The sequence below is a fragment of the Salvelinus namaycush genome, chromosome 21 (genome assembly GCF_016432855.1).
Source record: "Salvelinus namaycush isolate Seneca chromosome 21, SaNama_1.0, whole genome shotgun sequence".
NCBI classification, from domain to species: domain Eukaryota; kingdom Metazoa; phylum Chordata; class Actinopteri; order Salmoniformes; family Salmonidae; genus Salvelinus; species Salvelinus namaycush.
In genome coordinates, this window is record NC_052327.1 from 46,216,007 (window position 1) to 46,238,262 (window position 22,256).

A 22,256-nucleotide genomic window follows, 5' to 3' on the forward strand; every position below is an offset into this window, starting at 1 on the left:
CTATCCTTTATTTTGGGTTCACTTCATTTGCCTTCCTCATGTTTTGTATGACTTCAAATATACCTTCATCAGGCTTTGTCTGCAGCACAGGTCGGTAAAGGTAGGCACATCTTATTTCAGGCGTGTCCTAATCCTTTTTAACAGAACGTTCTGATTTAAATGGCTCTGCTTTGGATTGTTCTTGTCACATCAAACTAGCCTGGGTCTCAAAATAACAAACGCAAACAATAAAACCTGGTGCTTATACATGATTTATACAGCTGCTTCTTTTGATACTTGGCTTGGGGCCATTAACATTAATTTCCCAACGTTTTCACTCTCCAAGCCCCCTGCAAACATACAAGAGGCTTTTTTCCAGACAAATGTACACAGAAAATGGGCAGTTACTGCTGCTCTGTGGTAACCATGGGGACTTGGTTACCAGAGCTGTTCTCCAGAGCTGTTGGGAGCTCTGACATACCACCTATTCACGTCTCCATAGCAAACCTTAAATCCAGAGAGGTGGGGGGGGGGGGGAGCAATGCTGCTTGAGGAATTACCAGATTGTGTACGCTTGAGCAGAAGCTCTCATTTGCGAGGAATGTGTGTAGCCCCTTTGCTTGTGATGACTAAGGCCTTTCAGCTGTAATAGAAGTGTGATGCACAGTCATAAGGGACACTGGGGGTGCGGAACCTCCCGTTTGTCATGCAAAGCGAGCCAAATGGGGTAATAATAACACAGCTGATACAACTGGAGCATTCCTCTTGGGGAACAGAGGTCTGAATATACCAGAGACAACCTGTTACTCTATGGCTTATCAGCCTTGATCTCACTGTGTTGGTTTTGAAGTTGAGTTATTTGGCCTCAATAGATAGTCATACTTTTCCCCATATTACTTTTTTTGAAAGATTGATTTAACCCATGATTAGGGGAAGGGGTGAGTTCCATGATATTGGCAATGTCCTTTTATTTGCATACCTTGCTGTTCTCTTTGCATTGCAAATCTTTAACTTTTGTATACTCGGTGTAAGAACTGTATGTTCCAGACTATTTACCTTAGATTTGTTGTATATACATCCTATATAGCCATTCTGTTTTTCATGAATAGTGGTAGGCAGCATGAACTAAAAGTATATAATGTGATTGTCAGCGTAGTTTGGAAATAAGGGGAAGCATGTGATGTCTCCCTTATCCTTTGTCCATAGGCTTGTCTGTATGAAGAGGTGAAAGTGGCTATACTTGGATTTTTTTTAAAGTCTTATGTTCAGGGAAGATTGCCATCAGTCGCTACTCCCAGCCGCTTGATTTGTACAAATTCCTTGGCTCTTTTATTCAACATAATCTTGACCCTTGAGATTAATGCTGTTGTGAACTTTCAAACTCTGCTAAATCTGTCACTATCTAATTTTACACACAAATACATTTGGTGTTGCAGACATAAGCCATAAGTTGTATTTGTAAAATACTTACTAAAAACACAACATTCTCCATTCACTGTAAACGCAAGGTTTTGAAATATTTTTGTCACCACAGTTTTGTAGCATCTTTGAACGGGTGTCTCTATTAGCCAAAGCATATCTCTGAAGCCGGAGGCGAGTTTTGTACAGACATTGATTACTCAAGGAGCAGAACCACAAGCAACCCCAGAGGAAAGGAGAGGAATATGTTTGATGTGCTAGTTCCCAGCCTCGCAGCCTCTCTTTTGGAAGATGAGGACTGGTCTGCTTTATTTGGACAAATAGTTGTCTGAAAGGACCCTCTCAACCTCCAGTATCCTATCAACTAGCAGTGCAACATCATTGTCCATCTGGCAGTTATGCCTGACACCAACTCCAGTGATTCTACTTAAAAGATAAATATAAAGCATTTCCTACTCTTTCTACTGACAACTTCTGAGAGCTGTATGGAGAAAAGCTAAGAGTGATTATTATTCAAGTCAATAGTTTATCCTCGTATTTCATCCTCTCTAGTTCTTTGCTGTCTGGCTTTGGCGCAGTCTCTCTTGGCTGGCTGGCAGTGTTTTCAATCAGAGCCTAATCTGTCATTCAACTGACATTCATTTCTTAAGCATCTTCCAGGAGAAGCTTTTTTTATCCTTCCCCACCAAATGGAATTAAAGTTGAAGTTATTTTTGCATTCAAGGTTAGAGGAAATTATTCATAGGCGATATTACAGGAAAATCTACAACTCTAAACTGAACATCATGTTTTTTATTTGATTTTTATTTAACCTTTATTTAACTAGGCAATTCAGTTAAGAACAAATTCTTATATATATATATATACACACTGCTCAAAAAAATTAAGGGAACACTTAAACAACACAATGTAACTCCAAGTCAATCACACTTCTGTGAAATCAAACTGTCCACTTAGGAAGCAACACTGATTGACAATAAATTTCACATGGTGTTGTGCAAATGGAATAGACAAAAGGTGGAAATTATAGGCAATTAGCAAGACACCCCCAATAAAGGAATGGTTCTGCAGGTGGTGACCACAGACCACTTCTCAGTTCCTATGCTTCCTGGCTGATGTTTTGGTCACTTTTGAATGCTGGTGGTGCTTTCACTCTAGTGGTAGCATGAGACGGAGTCTACAACTCACACAAGTGGCTCAGGTAGTGCAGTTCATCCAGGATGGCACATCAATGCGAGCTGTGGCAAAAAGGTTTGCTGTGTCTGTCAGCGTAGTGTCCAGAGCATGGAGGCGCTACCAGGAGACAGGCCAGTACATCAGGAGACGTGGAGGAGGCCGTAGGAGGGCAACAACCCAGCAGCAGGACCGCTACCTCCGCCTTTGTGCAAGGAGGTGCACTGCCAGAGCCCTGCAAAATGACCTCCAGCAGGCCACAAATGTGCATGTGTCTGCTCAAACGGTCAGAAACTGACTCCATGAGGGTGGTATGAGGGCCCGACGTCCACAGGTGGGGGTTGTGCTTACAGCCCAACACCGTGCAGGACGTTTGGCATTTGCCAGAGAACACCAAGATTGGCAAATTCGCCACTGGCGCCCTGTGCTCTTCACAGATGAAAGCAGGTTCACACTGAGCACATGAGCACATGTGACAGACGTGACAGAGTCTGGAGACGCCGTGGAGAACGTTCTGCTGCCTGCAACATCCTCCAGCATGACCGGTTTGGCGGTGGGTCAGTCATGGTGTGGGGTGGCATTTCTTTGTGGGGCCGCACAGCCCTCCATGTGCTCACCAGAGGTAGCCTGACTGCCATTAGGTACCGAGATGAGATCCTCAGACCCCTTGTGAGACCATATGCTGACACATGCTCATTTGTGGCCTGCTGGAGGTCATTTTGCAGGGCTCTGGCAGTGCACCTCCTTGCACAAAGGCGGAGGTAGCGGTCCTGCTGCTGGGTTGTTGCCCTCCTACGGCCTCCTCCACGTCTCCTGATGTACTGGCCTGTCTCCTGGTAGCGCCTCCATGCTCTGGACACTACGCTGACAGACACAGCAAACCTTTTTGCCACAGCTCGCATTGATGTGCCATCCTGGATGAACTGCACTACCTGAGCCACTTGTGTGGGTTGTAGACTCCGTCTCATGCTACCACTAGAGTGAAAGCACCGCCAGCATTCAAAAGTGACCAAAACATCAGCCAGGAAGCATAGGAACTGAGAAGTGGTCTGTGGTCACCACCTGCAGAACCATTCCTTTATTGGGGGTGTCTTGCTAATTGCCTATAATTTCCACCTTTTGTCTATTCCATTTGCACAACAGCATGTGAAATTTATTGTCAATCAGTGTTGCTTCCTAAGTGGACAGTTTGATTTCACAGAAGTGTGATTGACTTGGAGTTACATTGTGTTGTTTAAGTGTTCCCTTTATTTTTTTGAGCAGTGTATATATATTTATAAAATTTCCCATGTGGCAGATATTTGTTGCGGGTTTAAAGCTAATATCTTGCATTTTTCCATGAGGCAGAAAGAACTTTGCAGTTTATAGCTAAAATTACAGTGCATTTATGTATTAAAAATGTGTAATTGGTGGAGTACTGTTGATACCAATATCTCTGTGAGCCTCCCAGGCCCATGTTGCCCATGGTTAAGAACATCAATTGTAGAGTAAAAATTACATCCTATTACCCTTCAACTTATTCCACGGATCCTTTGGCCAAAATTTGTTTAATCTGTTAGTAATGTTAATAAAAATATATTATATATTTTTTGAGTTCTTGCTGCGGACCCCACTTTGAGAACCCCTGACTTTGAGAGAAGACACCACAAAGGGCAGCTCATGGAAAGCTTTCTCAGAATGTTGAACACATGGGAAGCTGTCTGTTTTCTGTCTGCTCTGCCTACTAGTTTCCTAAAGTCTTGACTCGTCTAGGATATCCTGTTTTTCATTCCTTTTGTTACTGTCCATCCCAATGGGGGGAAAAAATAAAAAATACTAACCAAGGTCAGGACTTTTTTTTTCAAATGGGCAACCTGGAAGTACTTTTTAGTTGCCAGCTGTTTCCTACAGTATGTAATAGACCCAATGCCCTCTACAGAGATTTTCATGATACTTGTGAGATCACAATCCAAATCATGTATCAGCCTTCCTTTGATCAGTTGATTTTATGGCGATGCCTCGGCGCATGTAATATCTGCGGTTTTAGGAACAATATAATCAATCTAACTGTGCCCAGGAGGCTGCTGGGTGATACCAGCGAGCAGTTTATGGGCAGGCAGCTGTTCTTCCTCAGCATCTTCATTCAGGAACACACTAAAAGGTGTCATCATGTAGAAGGTTATGAGACATTCAAACTCTGTGGTCTGTGTGATTGCATTCTGGTTGAGGAGGCAGACAATGGTGTAAAATTGAACAGCTAGAGAGTAGCAGATTTATTGTAGTCTTTTCTGCGCTAGTATAGTGCCCAAGGCTTGTGCTTTGTTGACACTATGAAAGAAGTTGGTAATGACCTATGATTTTTGCAGATAATCTGTTTTGTGAGGCTGTAAAAAAGTGTTTCCTTGAAGGAAAGGTTGAATGGTATGATTGTGTTGTACCAGATATATAATCCTGTGCGCATGCCGGCAAGTTGACGAGAGGGAGCAGGGGTGGGCCGATGTGAGTGGAGGTATATTTGAATAAATCCATTTAAAATACACCATCACAAAAGTCCGTTACTAATTTTAGGCAGGTCCTAAGAAACACTAAAATGAATTTTCAAAAGAATAGCATATTTTTTGTTTAATTATGTTACTGGTCTGTGCAGCCTATAGGCTAGATGGCTGTGCCATGCAAATTAAATCAGTAGTAATTTTGTTTATTAAACAGACAAGACATTTACATTCCCCTGCCCTGATCAGTCAACACACTTTTTAAAAAGCTTTTAATGAATTATAACAGAATAAATTATACATTTTCCCTACACAAAGTTACATTTTAAAACGGAGCCCAAACCCATGCCGATGATCATCTTTTTGAGAGTTTGTAGGTGCCTGTATGTGCTTTAGAAATCTTCATCTGCTCTTTTCGACCATGTAAAGAAATAGAAAATCTGACCTGGATGAACGAACCTCCTGGAGTAGGGTGTTAAATTGGGAGTATCTTCATCATGATACCGATTTAGATAATACATTAAAGCAATCTATATTTTCAAAAGCACGTGAGTCTATATATTTCAGTTGCTTATATGCAGTCAAGCAAAATAATAGGTCTACACTTGATTTGGGCGACATTATTGGATGCTAAATGTTTCTGATCAGTGACAGATGAGCTACACCTCCACTTATTTTCCCAGCCAGAGACAATGAACAAAATAGCCAATACAGACGGAGATTGAGTGAAACAAAATCCCATTGATTATCAGACAAGTCGCAGGCTTTTGTCTGGAGTAGGCTACTAAACCGGTGAAGAGCAACATAATCCACTACACTAATCATGAGCAGCTCTCACGTCAATTTAGCTAACATTTCCCCAGCCTAATTGTAGCCTAACCAATATCCAAACTGATATTCAGTGAAAACAAAAATCTGACATTGATTTATCAAGACTAGTCCCCATGCTTGTTTCAAAGCAGCGTGATTGCGCTATCCCTGTCAAAACAGTGATGAAATGATCATAGTTGACCACACGCAGGTATTGCTTCAAATTTAATATAATGCTTGGGTGATTTTGGGACAGGGCCGGCGCCAGAACTAATCAGTTGGACGGGCCTTTGATCATAGGCTGGCACGTTATTATTTTTTCACAGGAAAATATGTGCTCGGGTGTTCACAACTTTTTTCTTTACAGGTGTTCTAGTAAAGACCATAGGCAGCTTGTGAGTTTCAAGTTTGGGGAAGCTTACAACTTATCCTACCGTTTCGACCAATCAACGTGACAGTTCAGATTTATTTTTATATGCTAATTGTCCTGGAACAGTTTCATTTCAATAATAATGTTTTAGTTTGTGAATCTTTGTCACGTAGTTAATCACAAAAATCTGAAGTAAAACTAATGCGAGAGCCCCAGTTACAGCCTTATTCTAAAATGTAATAAATAGTTTTTTCCCCTCATCAATCTACGCATAATACCCCATAATGACAAAGCAAAAACAGGTTTTTAGAAATAGTTGCAATTTTGTTTTTAAACACACACACATTTACATAAGTATTCAGAACCTTTACTCAGTACTTTGTTGAAGCATCTTTTGCAGTGATTACTGCCTCAAGTCTTTTTGGGTATGATGCTACAAGCTTGGCACACCTGTATTTTGGGAGTTTCTCCAATTCTTCTCTGCAGATTCTCTCAAGCTCTGTCAGGTTGGATGGGGAGCGTCGCTGCACAGCTATTTTCAGGTTTCTCCAGAGATGTTGGATCGGCTTCAAGTCCGGGCTCTGGCTGGGCCACTCAAGGTCATTGACTCCTGTGTTGTCTCTGCTATGTGCTTAGGGTTGTTGTCCTGTTGGAAAGTGAACCTTCGACCCAGTCTGAGGTCCTGAGCTCTCTGATGCAGGTTTTCATTAAGGATCTCTCTGTACTTTGTTCTGTTCATCTTTCCCTTGTTCCTGACTAGTCTCCCAGTCTTTGCCACTGAAAACATCCCCACAGCATTATGCTGCCACACATGCCTTACCGTCGAGATGGTACCAGGTTTCCTCCAGACGTGACACTTGGCATTCAGACCAGAGAATCTTGTTTCTCATGGTCTGAGAGTCCTTTAGGTGCCTTTTGGCAACATCCAAGCAGGCTGTTGTGCCTTTTACTGAGGAGTTACTTCCATCTGGCCACTCCACCATAAAGGCCTGATTGGTGGAGTACTGCAGAGATGGTTGTCCTATTGGAATGTTCTCCCATCTCCACAGAGGAACTCTGGAGCTCTTTCAGAGTGACCATTGAATTCTTGGTCACCTCCCTGCGGTTCAAGGCCCTTCTCCCCCAATTGCTCAGGCTGGCCTGCTCTAGGAAGAGTCTTGGTGGTTCCAAACTTCTTCCATTTCAGAATGATGGAGGCCACTGTGTTATTGGGGACCTTCAATGCTGCAGAAATGTTTTGGTACCTTTCCCCAGATCTGTGTCTCAACACAATCTTTTCTCTGATCTCTACAGCCCAAAGGGTCTGAATACTTACACGACCGTTCAAAAGTTTGGGGTCACTTAGAAATGTCCTTGTTTTTGAAAGAAAAACACTTTTTTTTGTCCATTAAAATAACATCATTGATCAGAAATACAGTGTAGAAATGGTTAATGTTGAAAATGACTATTGTAGCTGGAAACAGGCAGATTTTAAAAAACATTAACAATGTCTACAATGTATTTCTGATCAATTTGATGTTATTTTAATGGACAAAAAATTAGCTTTTCTTTCAAAAACAAGGACATTTCTGGGGCTTCCGGTGACGCAACTTAGGAAATGGCTGCCTAGTTTTTCGTACTGCACATCGGTTGGGTATTTCCCCCCCAAATTCAAGTATTTACTCTGAGCATTATAATAACTTACGCAAAATGGAAAAGGGGAAAATAGGAAAAGGTCGCTACAACAACAGCCCGTAACAAGACAGCAGAATATATAATCGTCGATGAACCCGAAATGGCTAATGCTAGCGCAAATAAGATAGCAGCAGCAAAAGAACCCTCATTTTGTGAGGTGATGAAGGAGGATTTGCGCAAGGCGCTCACAGGCTTACGAGAGGAACTTCGAGAAGATGTAAGAAAAGAACTAAATGAGTTCAAGAAGGACATTAACCAGAAACTGGAAGAAAACAAATTAGATCTTCACAGCATATCTACAAGAATGGGGGACGCAGAACAGCGCATTGGGGAAACGGACACATGGAACTTCGCAGTCAAGGAAATACTTGAACAGTCACTGAAAAGCCAACATGCACTACAGGCAAAAGTGACAGAACTCGAAGGTTTCTCACGTCGAAACAACATTAGACTTTATAACGTAGTAGAGGGCGCAGAAAAAGACTCTATGCCCAACTTCGTGGAGGGTCTATTCAAGGACATACTTGACGACGACACTGACCTGGGAATCGAGAGAGCACACTGAGCTCTGGCCTCAAAACCCCCCAGCAGCGCCCCACCAAGATCCATAGTAGTACGGTTCCTAAAATTCTCAGTCAAAGAGAAAGTTTTACATGCTACCTGGAAAAAGCCTGTTAACTTCCAAGGCCAATGAGTGTTCTTTGATCATGACTACGCGGGAGAGATACTGAAAAGAAGGAAAGAATACACCCCCATTAAGAAAGCACTTAAAGAGAAGGGTATTCGCTTCCAAACACCATACCCGGCAAAAATGCGGATATTTCTGGAAAATGGCCCGGTTACATACGAGCATGCAGACGAGGCGGCTGAGGACCTGAAGTCAAGGGGCTTCCCAGTGGAGTATACCGCCAGGAGAAAGGCGACATCACCAGCGGAAAGACTCGAGCAGGCTCTCCCATGGATCGTTGTCGACAAGCAGGGTCATGGAGAAAGAGGGAAACCATCTCGGCGAGAGGACGTTCACATCTGAGAGAGACTCAGGCATTTCCAACAGGAAGATGTAAGACACTGAATCGGATTTAACAGAATTAATAGTTACCGCAGCTGTTAAGACTTTGGGTTGTTACGGTTGACATTGCAATAGATAAAATATCTCCCCTATTTTCCCCCAATGCTGAACAAGGGTGAGTAGCCAAAAGCATGTGTTCTTTATGAACACATTAAGTAGCGTCACGTTAATAACATGTATATTAGCTAAGGATTAATGACACATTGACAACGGGGTGACAGAAGGGCATATCAAGGGGAGGATTCATGATATGCGCACATGACCGATATAGTTTTCACTTGTAATTAACCGATGTGTATAAGCGACAGAATAGGCGCCCTTATTATTTTCGGTTCCACCAGGTCTTGTTTGTGACTGACAACGTCACGCATTTTCATATCTGAGCGAGGGGCCCATCCTGCGGACAGGCTCATCCCCTCAAACCCCAGAGGCAAGAGACAGTCCTCTGACATGGGAGTCCAAATACCAAAGTATTTTCCCACTTTGGTTTACTTTATTATCGTTCTTGATTTTTCGTTCATTTTTAGGTTCATGATAAGCAGGCAGATATGGTGCACATTTTATTTATATCGATGCATCATCGGGAATTTAAGGTCATAAGTCTCAATGTAAACGGACTGGGGAGTGCCATCAAGAGAAGTAAGGTAATAGCAAAAATGAAACGGGAGAGAGTTGACATACTATTCTGGCAGGAAACTCACTTATCCACACCTGAACACGAGAAACTCAAGAAAATGGTATATAGGAACACTTTTTTTTCTTCTTACAAAATGGGTAGAAGGGGAGTTGCAATCTTGATCCCAAATTCAGTTAATTTTGAGTTTGTCAGAAATAAAAGACAAGGAGGGTAGATTTATACTTGATAAATGTAAACTGGATAACAAGGAAGTTACATTATTTAATGTATACGCACCCCCAGGGAGTGGCATGGTCTTCTATAGGAAGGTGTTTGATTTAATTGCCACAGAAACCACTGGCACTCTTATCTGTGGAGGGGATTTTAACACAATTCTAAACTCAAAATTGGACAGCACAAATCAAAATAGGAAAATGAGCCTAGTTGCCAAAAAGATCAATAGGATACTGCAGGATCTAGGACTGCTCGATGTATGGCGTGACACCCACAAGACCGATAAGGAATATACTTTTTACTCAGCCCGCCACACTGAATACTCCAGGTTAGACTACTTTTTTATGTACAGTGCAGATACACAGGCTTAAGGGTTGTAGGATCGGGCAGAGCGACTTATCAGATCATAATGGAGTTTACCTCACTCTACACCTTGATAGCAAACCAAGAAATACTATATGGAGACTTAATACAAGCATGCTGAATGATCCAGCATTCAAGGAATCAATAAAGACAGAATTGAACATCTATCTGGAGAATAATGATAATGGGGAAGTATCTCCTGCTATATTGTGGGATGCAGCTAAGGCGGATATTAGAGGAAAGATCATAGCCACATCGTCTCTCAAGAAAAAGATTAAAGCACAGAAACTGCTGAAATTATCTTATTTCTCTTATATTACGAGAGATTCAAAAGGTAAAACAGGAAATTGACCAGATTTATAGAGAAGAAGTAGAGAAAAAGCTTCGGTTCCTGAAACAACGATATTATGAAGCAGGCTCAAAGGCAACCAAATTACTAGCATGGAGACTCAGGAAACAACAAGCACAGAATACCATTTATAAAATAAAAGACCCCAAAACAAAAAAGATCACATGCAAATTAGATGAAATACAGAATGCATTTGAATCATATTACACAAATCTGTACAAGCAACCAGAGAAGGCAGATGCACAGACAATAGAGCACTTTTTGAACTCACTTGATCTCCCCTCAATTGGGACAGAGCAAAATGATAGACTAACTTTAGAAATATCCACCGACGAGATTAATAAAGCAATATCTCAACAAAAAGTCAACAAGTCTCCAGGCACTGATGGCTTCCCTTCAGAATGGTTCAAGACCTTCAGAGAACAATTAGCACCTCTACTTAAGGCCTGTTTTAACTGGACTCTGAGGGAGGGGGGTCTCCCACCGTCATGGAGAGAGGCCATCATATCTGTAATCCCAAAAGAGGGTAAAGATAAGAAAGAATGCAGTTCATATAGACCTATTGCAATTCTTAACACAGATTATAAACTATATGCATCAATAATAGCCAAAAGAATGGAGAACATAATCCCAGAATTGATTGACGGAGATCAAACTGGTTTCATACAAAATAGGCAGACACAGGACAATATAAGGAGAACACTACATGTCATGGACCACATTACTCAGAATAAGACAAGTGCAATATTAATCAGTCTAGATGCAGAAAAAGAATTTGATTCAGTGGGATGGGATTACCTATTCCAAGTTATGGAAAGATTTGGTTTCAACAAAGAAGTGATACAGTGCATCAAAACACTGTATTCATGTCCGACCGCTAGAATAAAGATAAATGGACATTTGACACGAACGATAAAATTAGAGTGAGGGGCAAGACAAGGCTGTAATCTTCCACCCACGCTCTTCTCCTTGTACCTCGAACCATTAGCACAGGCAATAAGACAGGACCCAACCTTAGAGGGAATAACAATAAGAGACAGTGAACATAAGATATGCATGTATGCTGATGACGTTCTGTTATTCCTTAAAGACCCAGGCTCAAGCGAACCTAGATTGGTGGATGTTCTACAAACATTTGGAACATATTCAGGGTATGTGCTTAACGTACACAAGACCCAAGCCCTAGTATATAATTATACCCCACAGGAAGAGCTGAAGAGTAGGTATAACTTCACCTGGACCTCTTCATCCATTAAATATCTTGGAGTATACCTACCAAAAGATACACCCAAACTTTATTGCATGAATTACGATCACATCAACAAGAAAATATATGATGACCTAGACAGGTGGAACTCACTTCCCTTAGATCTTAGTAGTAGAATTGAAACAATCAAAATGAACATCCTGCCAAGGTTACTGTATTTGTTCCAATCGCTGCCCATAGAAATCCTGCCTAAACAGTTTAGGGAATGGGATAAACGGATATCAAGGTTTATCTGGAACAGTAAGAGACCAAGAACTAGATATACAACATTACAATTACCAAAAAACTGTGGGGGTATGGCCTTACCAAACCTAAAAGATTATTATGTGTCAGCCCAATTGAGACCTCTGGTTTGTTGGTGCAATTCAGAATACGAATCCAAATGGAAAGACATCGAGACTACTTTGACAGAGATACCCATACAGTCAGTTTTGGGAAATAAGGACATGGTGGTAAAATAAATATACAATAGACAAAATCAGTGGATTAATTTCTCTCTGAAGACATGGTTTAGGGTAGTTAAGCAAAATCATTTAGACAGAGAGATCAAACTGCTGAGTTGGCCCGCATACGACCCCAGCTTCATCCCTGCAACTCAGGACAGCAGATTTAAACAATGAACGCAGAAAGGTATCACATCATTCAGTACAATTATAAGGAATGGGAACCTAGATAACTTCCAGGACCTAAGTAAAAAAACATGGGTGGGATGAACAAGATTTTTACAGATACCTACAAGTCCGACACTATTTCTTAAGGGAGACAAAAGTGACTGACCCTCGAGCACCTCCAAAATTAATCCAAGTATTCACTAACGCATACAACTTGGGGAGTAACAAAAAAACGATTTCAAATCTCTACTTGGGTATTCAATCCTCAAAGAAACATTCTACAAACTATATTAAACAGAAATGGGAGGAGGAACTTAACATTGAAATAACTGATGAAACATGGTTGAACATATTAGAGACTCAACAAAGCTCCACCAACTCAAGATCATGGAGAGAATTCTGTTGGAAGAATGTTATACGTTTCTTCATAACACCTAAACTGAAATCAAAACAGACTCGCTCACTACACCCTTGTTGGAGAGAATGCGGTCTATTGAGGGCGGACCACTCTCATATCTTTTGGTCCTGCCCCGCAATCGAAACTTACTGGGGAGAAATAAGATCGAACATTGGAAAAATAATGGGATTTGACATAGAACAAACATTCATTTCTTTGTACTTGGGTGAAATACCTGATAACTTACACAATAGAGAAAAGTACCTCTTGAAGGTCCTACTGGCAGCCAGTAATGGCTACAAAAAGACCCTCCCACAGTGACACAATGGATAGACATTGTAGAAGAAATACACCACATGGAGCGTATGACCTTTGCTTTAAGAACTCAACAGGAGAGAGGTCAGGAATACTGGGAGAAATGGGTTTCATACTTGGAAAAGGTCTAATTCAAAGATGCCTGTAACGTCCTGACCAGAGTTCTTATGTGTTTTGCTTGTTTAGTGTTGGTCAGGACGTGAGCTGGGTGGGAATTCTATGTTGTGTGTCTAGTTCGTCTGTTTCTATGTTCAGCCTGATATGGTTCTCAATCAGAGACAGCTGTCAATCGTTGTCCCTGATTGAGAATCATATATAGGTGGCTTGTTTTGTGTTGGGGATTGTGGGTGGTTGTTTCCTGTCTCTGTGTTTGTGTTCTGCACCAGCTAGGACTGTGACGGTATGTTATTTTGTTATTTTGTATAGTGTTTTTGTTTTGTCCATTAAATTCATTATGTCAAATTACCACGCTGCACATTGGTCCTCTGATCCTTCTCGCCTCTCCTCGTCTGAGGAGGAGGACGAAGTAGACTGCCGTTACAGAACCACCCACCAAACCCGGATCAAGCAGCGTGAGAACGGGCAGCAGCGACAGCAGCAGCGGTACCAGGAGGAATGGTCATGGGAGCAAATATTGAACGGAGAAGGACCCTGGGCTAAGGTTGGAGAATATCGCCGCTCTCGGGAAGAGATGGAGGCAGCTAAAGCCCAGGAGCGGTGGTATGAGGAGGCAGCACGGAAGCGTGGCTGGAAGCCCGTGAAGAAACCCCAAAAATGTATTGGGGGGGGGGGGCTAAAGGGTAGTGTGGCGAAGGTAGGTAGGAAACCTGCGCCCACTTCCCATGCTTACCGTGGAGAGCGGGAGTACGGGCAGACACCGTGTTATGCGGAAGAGCGCACGGTGTCTCCTGTACGGGTGCATAGCCCGGTGCGGGTTATTCCACCACCCCGCACTGGGCGGGCTAGAGTGAGCATTGAGCCAAGTGCCATGAAGCCGGCTCTACATATCTGGCCTCCAGTACGTCTCCTCGGGCCGGTGTACATGGCACCAGCCTTACGCATGGTGTCCCCGGTTCGCCAACACAGCCCAGTGTGGGTTATTCCACCTCCCCGCACTGGACGGGCTACGGGGAGCATGCAACCAGGTAAGGTTGGGCAGGCTCAGTGCTCAAGGGAGCCAGTACGCCTGCACGGTCCGGTATATCCGGCGCTACCTTCCCGCTCCAGCTCAGTACCACCAGTGCCTACACCACGCACCAGGCTTCCAGTGCGTCTCCAGAGCCCTGTTCCTCCTCCACGCACTCTCCCTGTGGTGCGTGTCTCCAGCCCAGTACCTACAGTTCCGGCACCACGCACCAAGCCTCCTGTGCGTCTCCAGAGCCCTGTACGCACTGTTCCTTCTCCCCGCACTCGCCCTGAGGTGCGTGCCCTCAGCCCGGTACCACCAGTGCCGATACCACGCACCAGGCCTATAGTGCGCATCGAGAGTCCAGTGTGCCCTGTTCCTGCTCCCCGCACTAGCCTTGAGGTGCGTGTCTCCAGTCCGGTACCACCAGTTCCGGTACCACGCACCAGGCCTACTGTGCGCCTCAGCGGGTCAGAGTCGGCCGTCTGCCCAGCGCCGTCTGAGCCATCCGTCTGCCCAGCGCCGTCTGAGCCATCCGTCTGCCCAGCGCCGTCTGAGCCATCCGTCTGCCCAGCGCCGTCTGAGCCATCCGTCTGCCCAGCGCCATCTGAGCCATCCGTCTGCCCAGCGCCGTATGAGCCATCAGTCTACCCAGCGCCATCTGAGCCATCCGTCTGCCACGAGCCATTAGAGCCGCCCGTCTGTCAGGAGCCGCTAGAGCCGTCCGTCAGTCAGGAGCCGCCAGAGCCGCCAGCCAGTCAGGAGCTGCCAGAGCCGCCAGCCAGTCAGGAGCTGCCAGAGCCGCCAGCCAGTCAGGAGCTGCCAGAGCCGCCAGCCAGTCAGGAGCTGCCAGAGCCGCCAGCCAGTCAGGAGCTGCCAGAGCCGCCAGCCAGTCAGGAGCTGCCAGAGCCGCCAGCCAGTCAGGAGCTGCCAGAGACGCCAGCCAGTCAGGAGCTGCCAGAGCCGCCAGCCAGTCAGGAGCTGCCAGAGCCGCCAGCCAGTCAGGAGCTGCCAGAGCCGCCAGCCAGTCAGGAGCTGCCAGAGCCGCCAGCCAGTCAGGAGCTGCCAGAGCCGCCAGCCAGTCAGGAGCTGCCAGAGCCGCCAGCCAGTCAGGAGCTGCCAGAGCTGCCCTACAGTCATGAGCTGCCCTACGGTCATGAGCTGCCCTACGGTCATGAGCTGCCCTACGGTCATGAGCTGCCCTCCGGTCATGAGCTGCCCTCCGGTCATGAGCTGCCCTCCGGTCATGAGCTGCCCTCCGGTCATGAGCTGCCACCCGGTCCGGAGCTGCCACTCGGTCCGGAGCTGCCACTCGGTCCGGAGCTGCCACTCTGTCCGGAGCTGCCATTCAGTCCGGAGCTGCCATTCAGTCCGGAGCTGCCATTCGTCCGGAGTTGCCTCTCTGTCCGGAGTTGCCTCTCTGTCCGGAGTTGCCTCTCTGTCCGGAGTTGCCCCTCTGTCCTGAGCTACCTCTCTGTCCTGAGCTACCTCTCTGTCCTGAGCTACCTCTCTGTCCTGAGCTACCTCTCTGTCCTGAGCTACCTCCTAAATCATGTGGGGGCCTTGGGGAGGATTCTTAGGCCAAGGTCGTGGGCGAGGGTCGCCACTCAAAGGACGCTAAGGAGGGGGACAAAGACAGTGGTGGAGTGGTGTCCTCGTCCACCGCCGGAGCCACCACCGCGGACAGATGCCCACCCAGACCCTCCCCTTGAGTTTTAGGGGTGCGTTCGGAGTCCGCACCTCAGGGGGGGGGGGGGGGGGTACTGTCACGTCCTGACCATAGTTCTTATGTGTTTAGCTTGTTTAGTGTTGGTCAGGACGTGAGCTGGGTGGGAATTCTATGTTGTGTGTCTAGTTCGTCTGTTTCTATGTTCAGCCTGATATGGTTCTCAATCAGAGACAGCTGTCAATCGTTGTCCCTGATTGAGAATCATATATAGGTGGCTTGTTTTGTGTTGGGGATTGTGGGTGGTTGTTTCCTGTCTCTGTGTTTGTGTTCTGCACCAGCTAGGACTGTGACGGTATGTTATTTTGTTATTTTGTATAGTGTTTTTGTTTTGTCCATTAAATTCATTATGTCAAATTACCACGCTGCACATTGGTCGTCTGATCCTTCTCGCCTCTCCTCGTCTGAGGAGGAGGACGAAGTAGACTGCCGTTACAATGCCGATGTAACTAATATGATGATGAAGGAATGACGTGCACTGTAACTGCCAGATCGTTTTTGTTCTTTTATTTTACTTTATTTGTACTTTCTTTGTGTTCCTACAATAAAAACAAAGTATAATTTTTTATTTTTTTTAACAAGGACATTTCTAAGTGACCCCAAACTTTTGAACGGTAGTGTACAGTCGTTTTGAGAATGACACAAATATTAATTTCCACAAAGTTTGCTGCTTCAGTGTCTTTAGATATTTTTGTCAGATGTTACTATGGAATACTGAAGTTTAATTACAAGCTTTTCATAAGTGTCAAAAATTTATTGACAATTATATGAAGTTGATGCAAAGAGTCAATTTTTGCAGTGTTGACCCTTCTTTTTCAAGACCTCTGCAATCCACCCTGGCATGCTGTCAATTAACTTCTGAGCCACATCCTGACTGATGGCAGCCCATTCTTGCATAATCAATGCTTGGAGTTTGTGGGTTTTTGTTTGTCTCATGAGGATTGACCACAAGTGCTCAATGGGATTAAGGTCTGGGGAGTTTCCTGGCCATGGACCCAAAATATCAATGTTTTGTTCCCTGAGCCACTTAGTTATCACTTTTGCCTTATGGCAAGGTGCTCCATCATGCTGGAAAATGCATTGTTCGTCACCAAACTGTTCATGGATGGTTGGGAGAAGTTGCTCTCGGAGGATGTGTTGGGTACCATTCTTTATTCATGGTTGTGTTCTTAGGCCAAATTGTGAGTGAGCCCACCCCCTTGGCTGAGAAGCAACCCCACACATGAATGGTCTCAGGATGCTTTACTGTTGGCATGACACAGGACTGATGGTAGCGCTCACCTTGTCTTCTCCGGACAAGCTTTTTTTCCGGATGCCCCAAACAATCGGAAAGGGGATTCATCAGAGAAAATGACTTTACCCCAGTCTTCAGCAGTCCAATCCCTGTACCTTTTGCAGAATATCAGTCTGTCCCTGATGTTTTTCCTGGAGGGAAGTGGCTTCTTTGATGCCCTTGACACCAGGCCATCCTCCAAAAGTCTTCGCCTCACTGTGCGTGCAGATGCATTCACACCTGCCTGCTGCTTGCTGGACTTTCTTGAGCGCCCTGAAGCCTTCTTAACAACAATTGAACCGCTCTCCTTGAAGTTCTTGATGATCCGATAAATGGTTGATTTAGGTGCAATCTTACTGGCAGCAATATCCTTGCCTGTGAAGCCCTTTTTGCAAAGCAATGAAGACGGCACGTGTTTCCTTGCAGGTAACCATGGTTGACAAAGGAAGAACAATGATTCCAAGCACCACCCTCCTTCTGAAGCTTCCAGTCTGTTATTTGAACTCAATCAGCATGACAGAGTGATCTCCAGCCTTGTCCTCGTCAACACTCACACCTGTGTTAACGAGAGAATCACTGACATGTCAGCTGGTCCTTTTGTGGCAGGGCTGAAATGCAGTGGGAATGTTTTTTGGGATTCAGTTCATTTGCATGGCAAAGAGGGACTTTGCAATTAATTGCAATTCATCTGATCACTCTTCATAACATTCTGGAGTATATACAAATTGCCATCATACAAACTGATGCAGCAGACTTTGTGAAAATGTATATTTCTGTCATTCTCAACTTTTGGGCACGACTATGTAAATGAGGTATTTCTGTTTTTTGTTACTTTTTATACATTTGCAAAAATGTATAAACCTGTTCACTTCGTCATGGGGTATTGTGTGTAGTTCGATGAGGGGAAAACATTTTACTTAATCCATTTTAGAATAAGGCTGTAATGTAACTGTGGAAAAAGTCAAGGGGTCTGGATAGTTTCTGAATGCACTGCAGTTTTTACAGATAGCAAAAAAATCTTTAATTTACGAAGACTATTTTATTATCGATCGATTATGACTTTTTAAATCTCCCAGCGGCGCTATTTGCAGAGTTAGCTACACATAAATGTTGCAATTTTTCAGTCATTCCTAAACCTGCGACCAAAAACAAGCTACATATGGGCAGTACCAAAACAAGTGATCTCATTTACTTTAGGGGAAGCCAGCGTCCTAACTGTGCACCTGCCAACTTTCTTTTCCAATTTGCAAGAAACGCATTGGGCTTATTCTGGACAGAGTGAGCCCACTGTCTTACTATATGTAGACCATGTATCTGATGCTGTTTGGACAGAAATAGTATGACGCGCCATACTCTTTTGGTCCAGACTGTCTCAGTATTTGTAGACCATGGATCTGATGCTGAGGGGCACTGTTTCGCTCGCTCAGATGCTTTCTTTGAGATTGATGCGCCTTTCTGTCGGTGCGCATCTCGGGTCAAATAAATGATCAATATTTCAATATTTTATTTGGACGGGCAATGAGGTGCGTTAGGGCGGGCCAGACCCCCTAAGGCCCGCCCATAACGCCAGCCCTGCTGTGGGAGTTTCAGTAAGCAACAATTTGATGTCTTCAATTGCATTAGCCCGTTTCAATTGCATTAGCCCATATTTTCATCATTCAGTGATATTCATTCCCACGGTTATTCTTTATGGATCCATCCAGTTGTGGTTAAGAAAACGGGTCATGCATCGTGGTGGGCTATGCGACGTGATGGGCGAAGTGACCTGCCTCGCAAAGTTTAGAACTGCCACAAGGATGGTAACAGCCTAGTAACGGGAGCTGCCTAGCAACCATCAAGAGCGTAGTGCGTGCCAATGCCACTTCAGCATTACGGCTACGTTTTATATTAAGCCATAGGCAGAACTTTACCACATTCATGACTACCTCGCTTGGCAGACATAAGTACAGGTTTGTTACCGGCAATATAAAGAAAAGGTGGCTTTTTTTTGTTGAGTGTTTTTAAAGTTGGCTGCTTTTCGTGTTGATTTGAAAGGGATATTACTAACAGTAACAGGGGACCTGTTAACAGTGCTCAACCCCTACTCCTGTTTAAGCTCAGGTCATCACCAGTGTGCTCACTAATGACTCGGAGGTATTAATAAAGATTGGGATTAATGGAATTCTCACTTCCTACAGGACGTTGTCTTACAATTACCACACTCATACACCTACCATCTGTCTCGCCAGCCCCCTCTGCTTTGTGCTGAGGTGTGCTGCCTGGTTTGTGTGCTTTGCTGTCTTCACCCCTGGTGGTATGGAGATGGGTGTGGGCGGTAGGTTATTGACAGCACCATCTGTGGTCACTCGCCCTTTCTGCCGTTTGAATAAACCTCCCCCCGCTGTGCTTTTCACTCAGTCCACAAAAGCCATCAGGACAACAGTGCAGCCTCCTCCCATGCCCAACCCTGAGCTCGACCCCATCCCAAAACCAAACAATAAAACTGTAACTCAAGTGGCACTGATGCAGGGGCAACAGATGAAAGAAAAGGAGCCCTTTTGTCTTTGGCTGTAACGGACACTGGTTATTTGAATTCCATTCTACTCCATAACCCAGTAAATGCAAGCCACACATTATATATTCACTACACTTCTCTACCTGAGAGTGGATGAAATAAATCATGGAAGGGCTATATGAATAAAGAGACCATTCCTCTTGCATAGTTTGAGGCTGGCACTGTTTCTCTCCCCCTTTCTCTCTCTCTGCTTGTGGTGTTAGCCATGGAGTGGGATGTCTGGTTTAGACCAGACCTCACCAGAGAGCCCGGTCATTTGCAGGATGGGAATCAGGATTTGGCTGCGTGGAGCTGCTCTGCATCAGTGCTGGTATGATATATGCGGCGTTAATGAAATTGGACCACGCTGTTGAGCAAGGCTGGTGGGATTTCACCCACCCTGCCTGGCAGCCACTCCATTCCTTTGAACGTTCTGAGAGAACTGACAGATGGAAGGACAGACAGATTCCTAGCTTGTCTGTTGGACGAGGCTGCTGCCTGCAGCTGAGTTGGGTGTAACTATTTGGGACGCATGGGCAAATAGACATACAAACAGACCAACTGCCTGTCTGTTGGGCGAGTTGGGTGTAAATCTTTTGGGTGAATGGGCAGACAGACGGATGAGGTCAGACTAGGAATTAGACGGTTCAGGTCATCGCCTCTGTCTCACAGTTAACTAGTCATTTTAATCTGTGTTCGTGTTTAGCAAACAAATTTCTTGTGTGGAGGTAAGCTGTTTATGTGTTTTGCGGTGGAGGCTCTCTTTAAGACAAGTGTAAACATCCTACAAGGCAGGCTGAGGCAGCCGGTCCCAGTCCCCCCTATTTCCTCCATTTGCTTAAACAATGTGACATCTGCCACTTTGGCTTCCTCCTTTCTATTTTTAAAGCCAGAGTGACCACAGCAATGGGTCCACAAGCTGTTGTTGCTCGGCTCAGGTACCCGGCTTGTCCTGTAACAACCCTCTGGGAAGAAATCAGGCTACAGCTACATGTCCTCAACAAATCTCCCCAAGTCTCCACTTCTTCCCTGTTTTAAAAGACACAATAATTTCAGCACTTGGGTTACCTCTAGGGGCCGGTTAACCAGACACAGATTAAGGCTAGTCCTGGGCTAAGATAAGAGGCTATTTCAATGTGGAATATCTCTTAGTCCAGAATTAGTCTTAATCTTTGTCTGGGAAACTGGCCCTAGATGCATTATAAACATGAGCTACGTTGTTGGTACTGTAAGTGCATAAGAAAGGTAACATAATGACCCTGTACTGAAACCACTTCATTACCAAGGCATGTACACTATTGAGTCATGAAGTCATCCCATGCATTATGGATGCGTTCAGAGAGGAGACTGTTTAGTGTGTCACAGTGATGACATGATGATGATGATGATGCCTTCTCGTTGACAAATGTTCATCTCCAAATCAGGTAAACTAATAACACTCTCCCCTCTTCAGTGTCTAACCAAACATTTTGGCCTCTTTTATGTCTGATTATTTCTCTCAATATTTCCTGACATATTTTGTCTTCGATATCATGGCTGTTTGGCCAAACCTCCTTGTGTCCTTACTGTCTAATGTTACTGATGTACAGTGTCCATCACAGTGTTATCCATTATGTAAGGCTCTATGTAAGACTATGTAAGTCTCAATCGTGTCCTCCACTGTAAAGATGCAGCCCAAAACGACGCTTACTTGCTCTGGTTTTGTGTGTTCCCTATGGCCTCCCTGTCTGCATCCCAAACAGCACCCTGTTCCCATATTATACACTGAGTGTACAAAACATTCGGAACACCTTCTCTTTCCATGACAGACTGACCAGGTGAATTCGTACAAAATATTTTTTGTTTCTTTTTTAAAAAGTTAGAATGAAAGTGGAGCACAGTGAGTCCCTGTAGGCTCATGTTTCTAATGATTGAGACTGGCAGGGCACTAGCAGCAGGCACACAGCAATCCCTGTTCGTCTTTCAACTCACGTTGGTCTGGAAATAGACTGCCTGCCTGATGCTGTTTTGTTCTGTTACTCTTAAGTCATTGACCCAAGTAGAGCAAAGATAGTTTTAGCCAAAGTGGACACTCAAGAAGAATGGAGAAGGGGCATTCACAGTATTTCGATAAACTGCTTCTTTAAAAAAAAGAATATCATAGGCAAATTTCTGAGGCTGGTAACTAATGAAGTTATCCTCTGAAGCAGAGGTAACTCTGGGTCTTTCTTTCTTTGTGGTGGTCCTCATGAGAACCAGTTTCATCATAGTTCATAATTGTTTTTGCGACTGCACTTGAAGAAACTTTCAAAGTTCTTGAAATGTTCCGTATCAACTGACCTTCATGTCTTAAAGTAATGATGGACTGTCATTTCTCTTTGCTTATTTGAGCTGTTCTTGCCATAATATGGACTTGGTCTGTTACCAAAAAGGGCATCTTTTGTATAGCACCCCTACCGTGTCAACACAACTGATTGGCTCAAACGCATTAAGAAGGAAAGA

General features: G+C 44.4%; 1 protein-coding gene across 1 annotated transcript in view; it reads left to right on the forward strand.

Annotated features, from left to right (window-relative positions):
• Positions 1 to 8,707: 8,707 nt before the first annotated feature.
• The window catches only part of LOC120065930 (SLIT-ROBO Rho GTPase-activating protein 1-like), a 162,285-nt gene continuing 148,736 nt past the window's right edge, over positions 8,708 to 22,256 (forward strand). The window contains exon 1 of the mRNA XM_039016971.1: positions 8,708 to 8,876. Coding sequence (XP_038872899.1) covers positions 8,708 to 8,876 — 169 coding nt within the window. The remainder of the gene's footprint in view (positions 8,877 to 22,256) is intronic.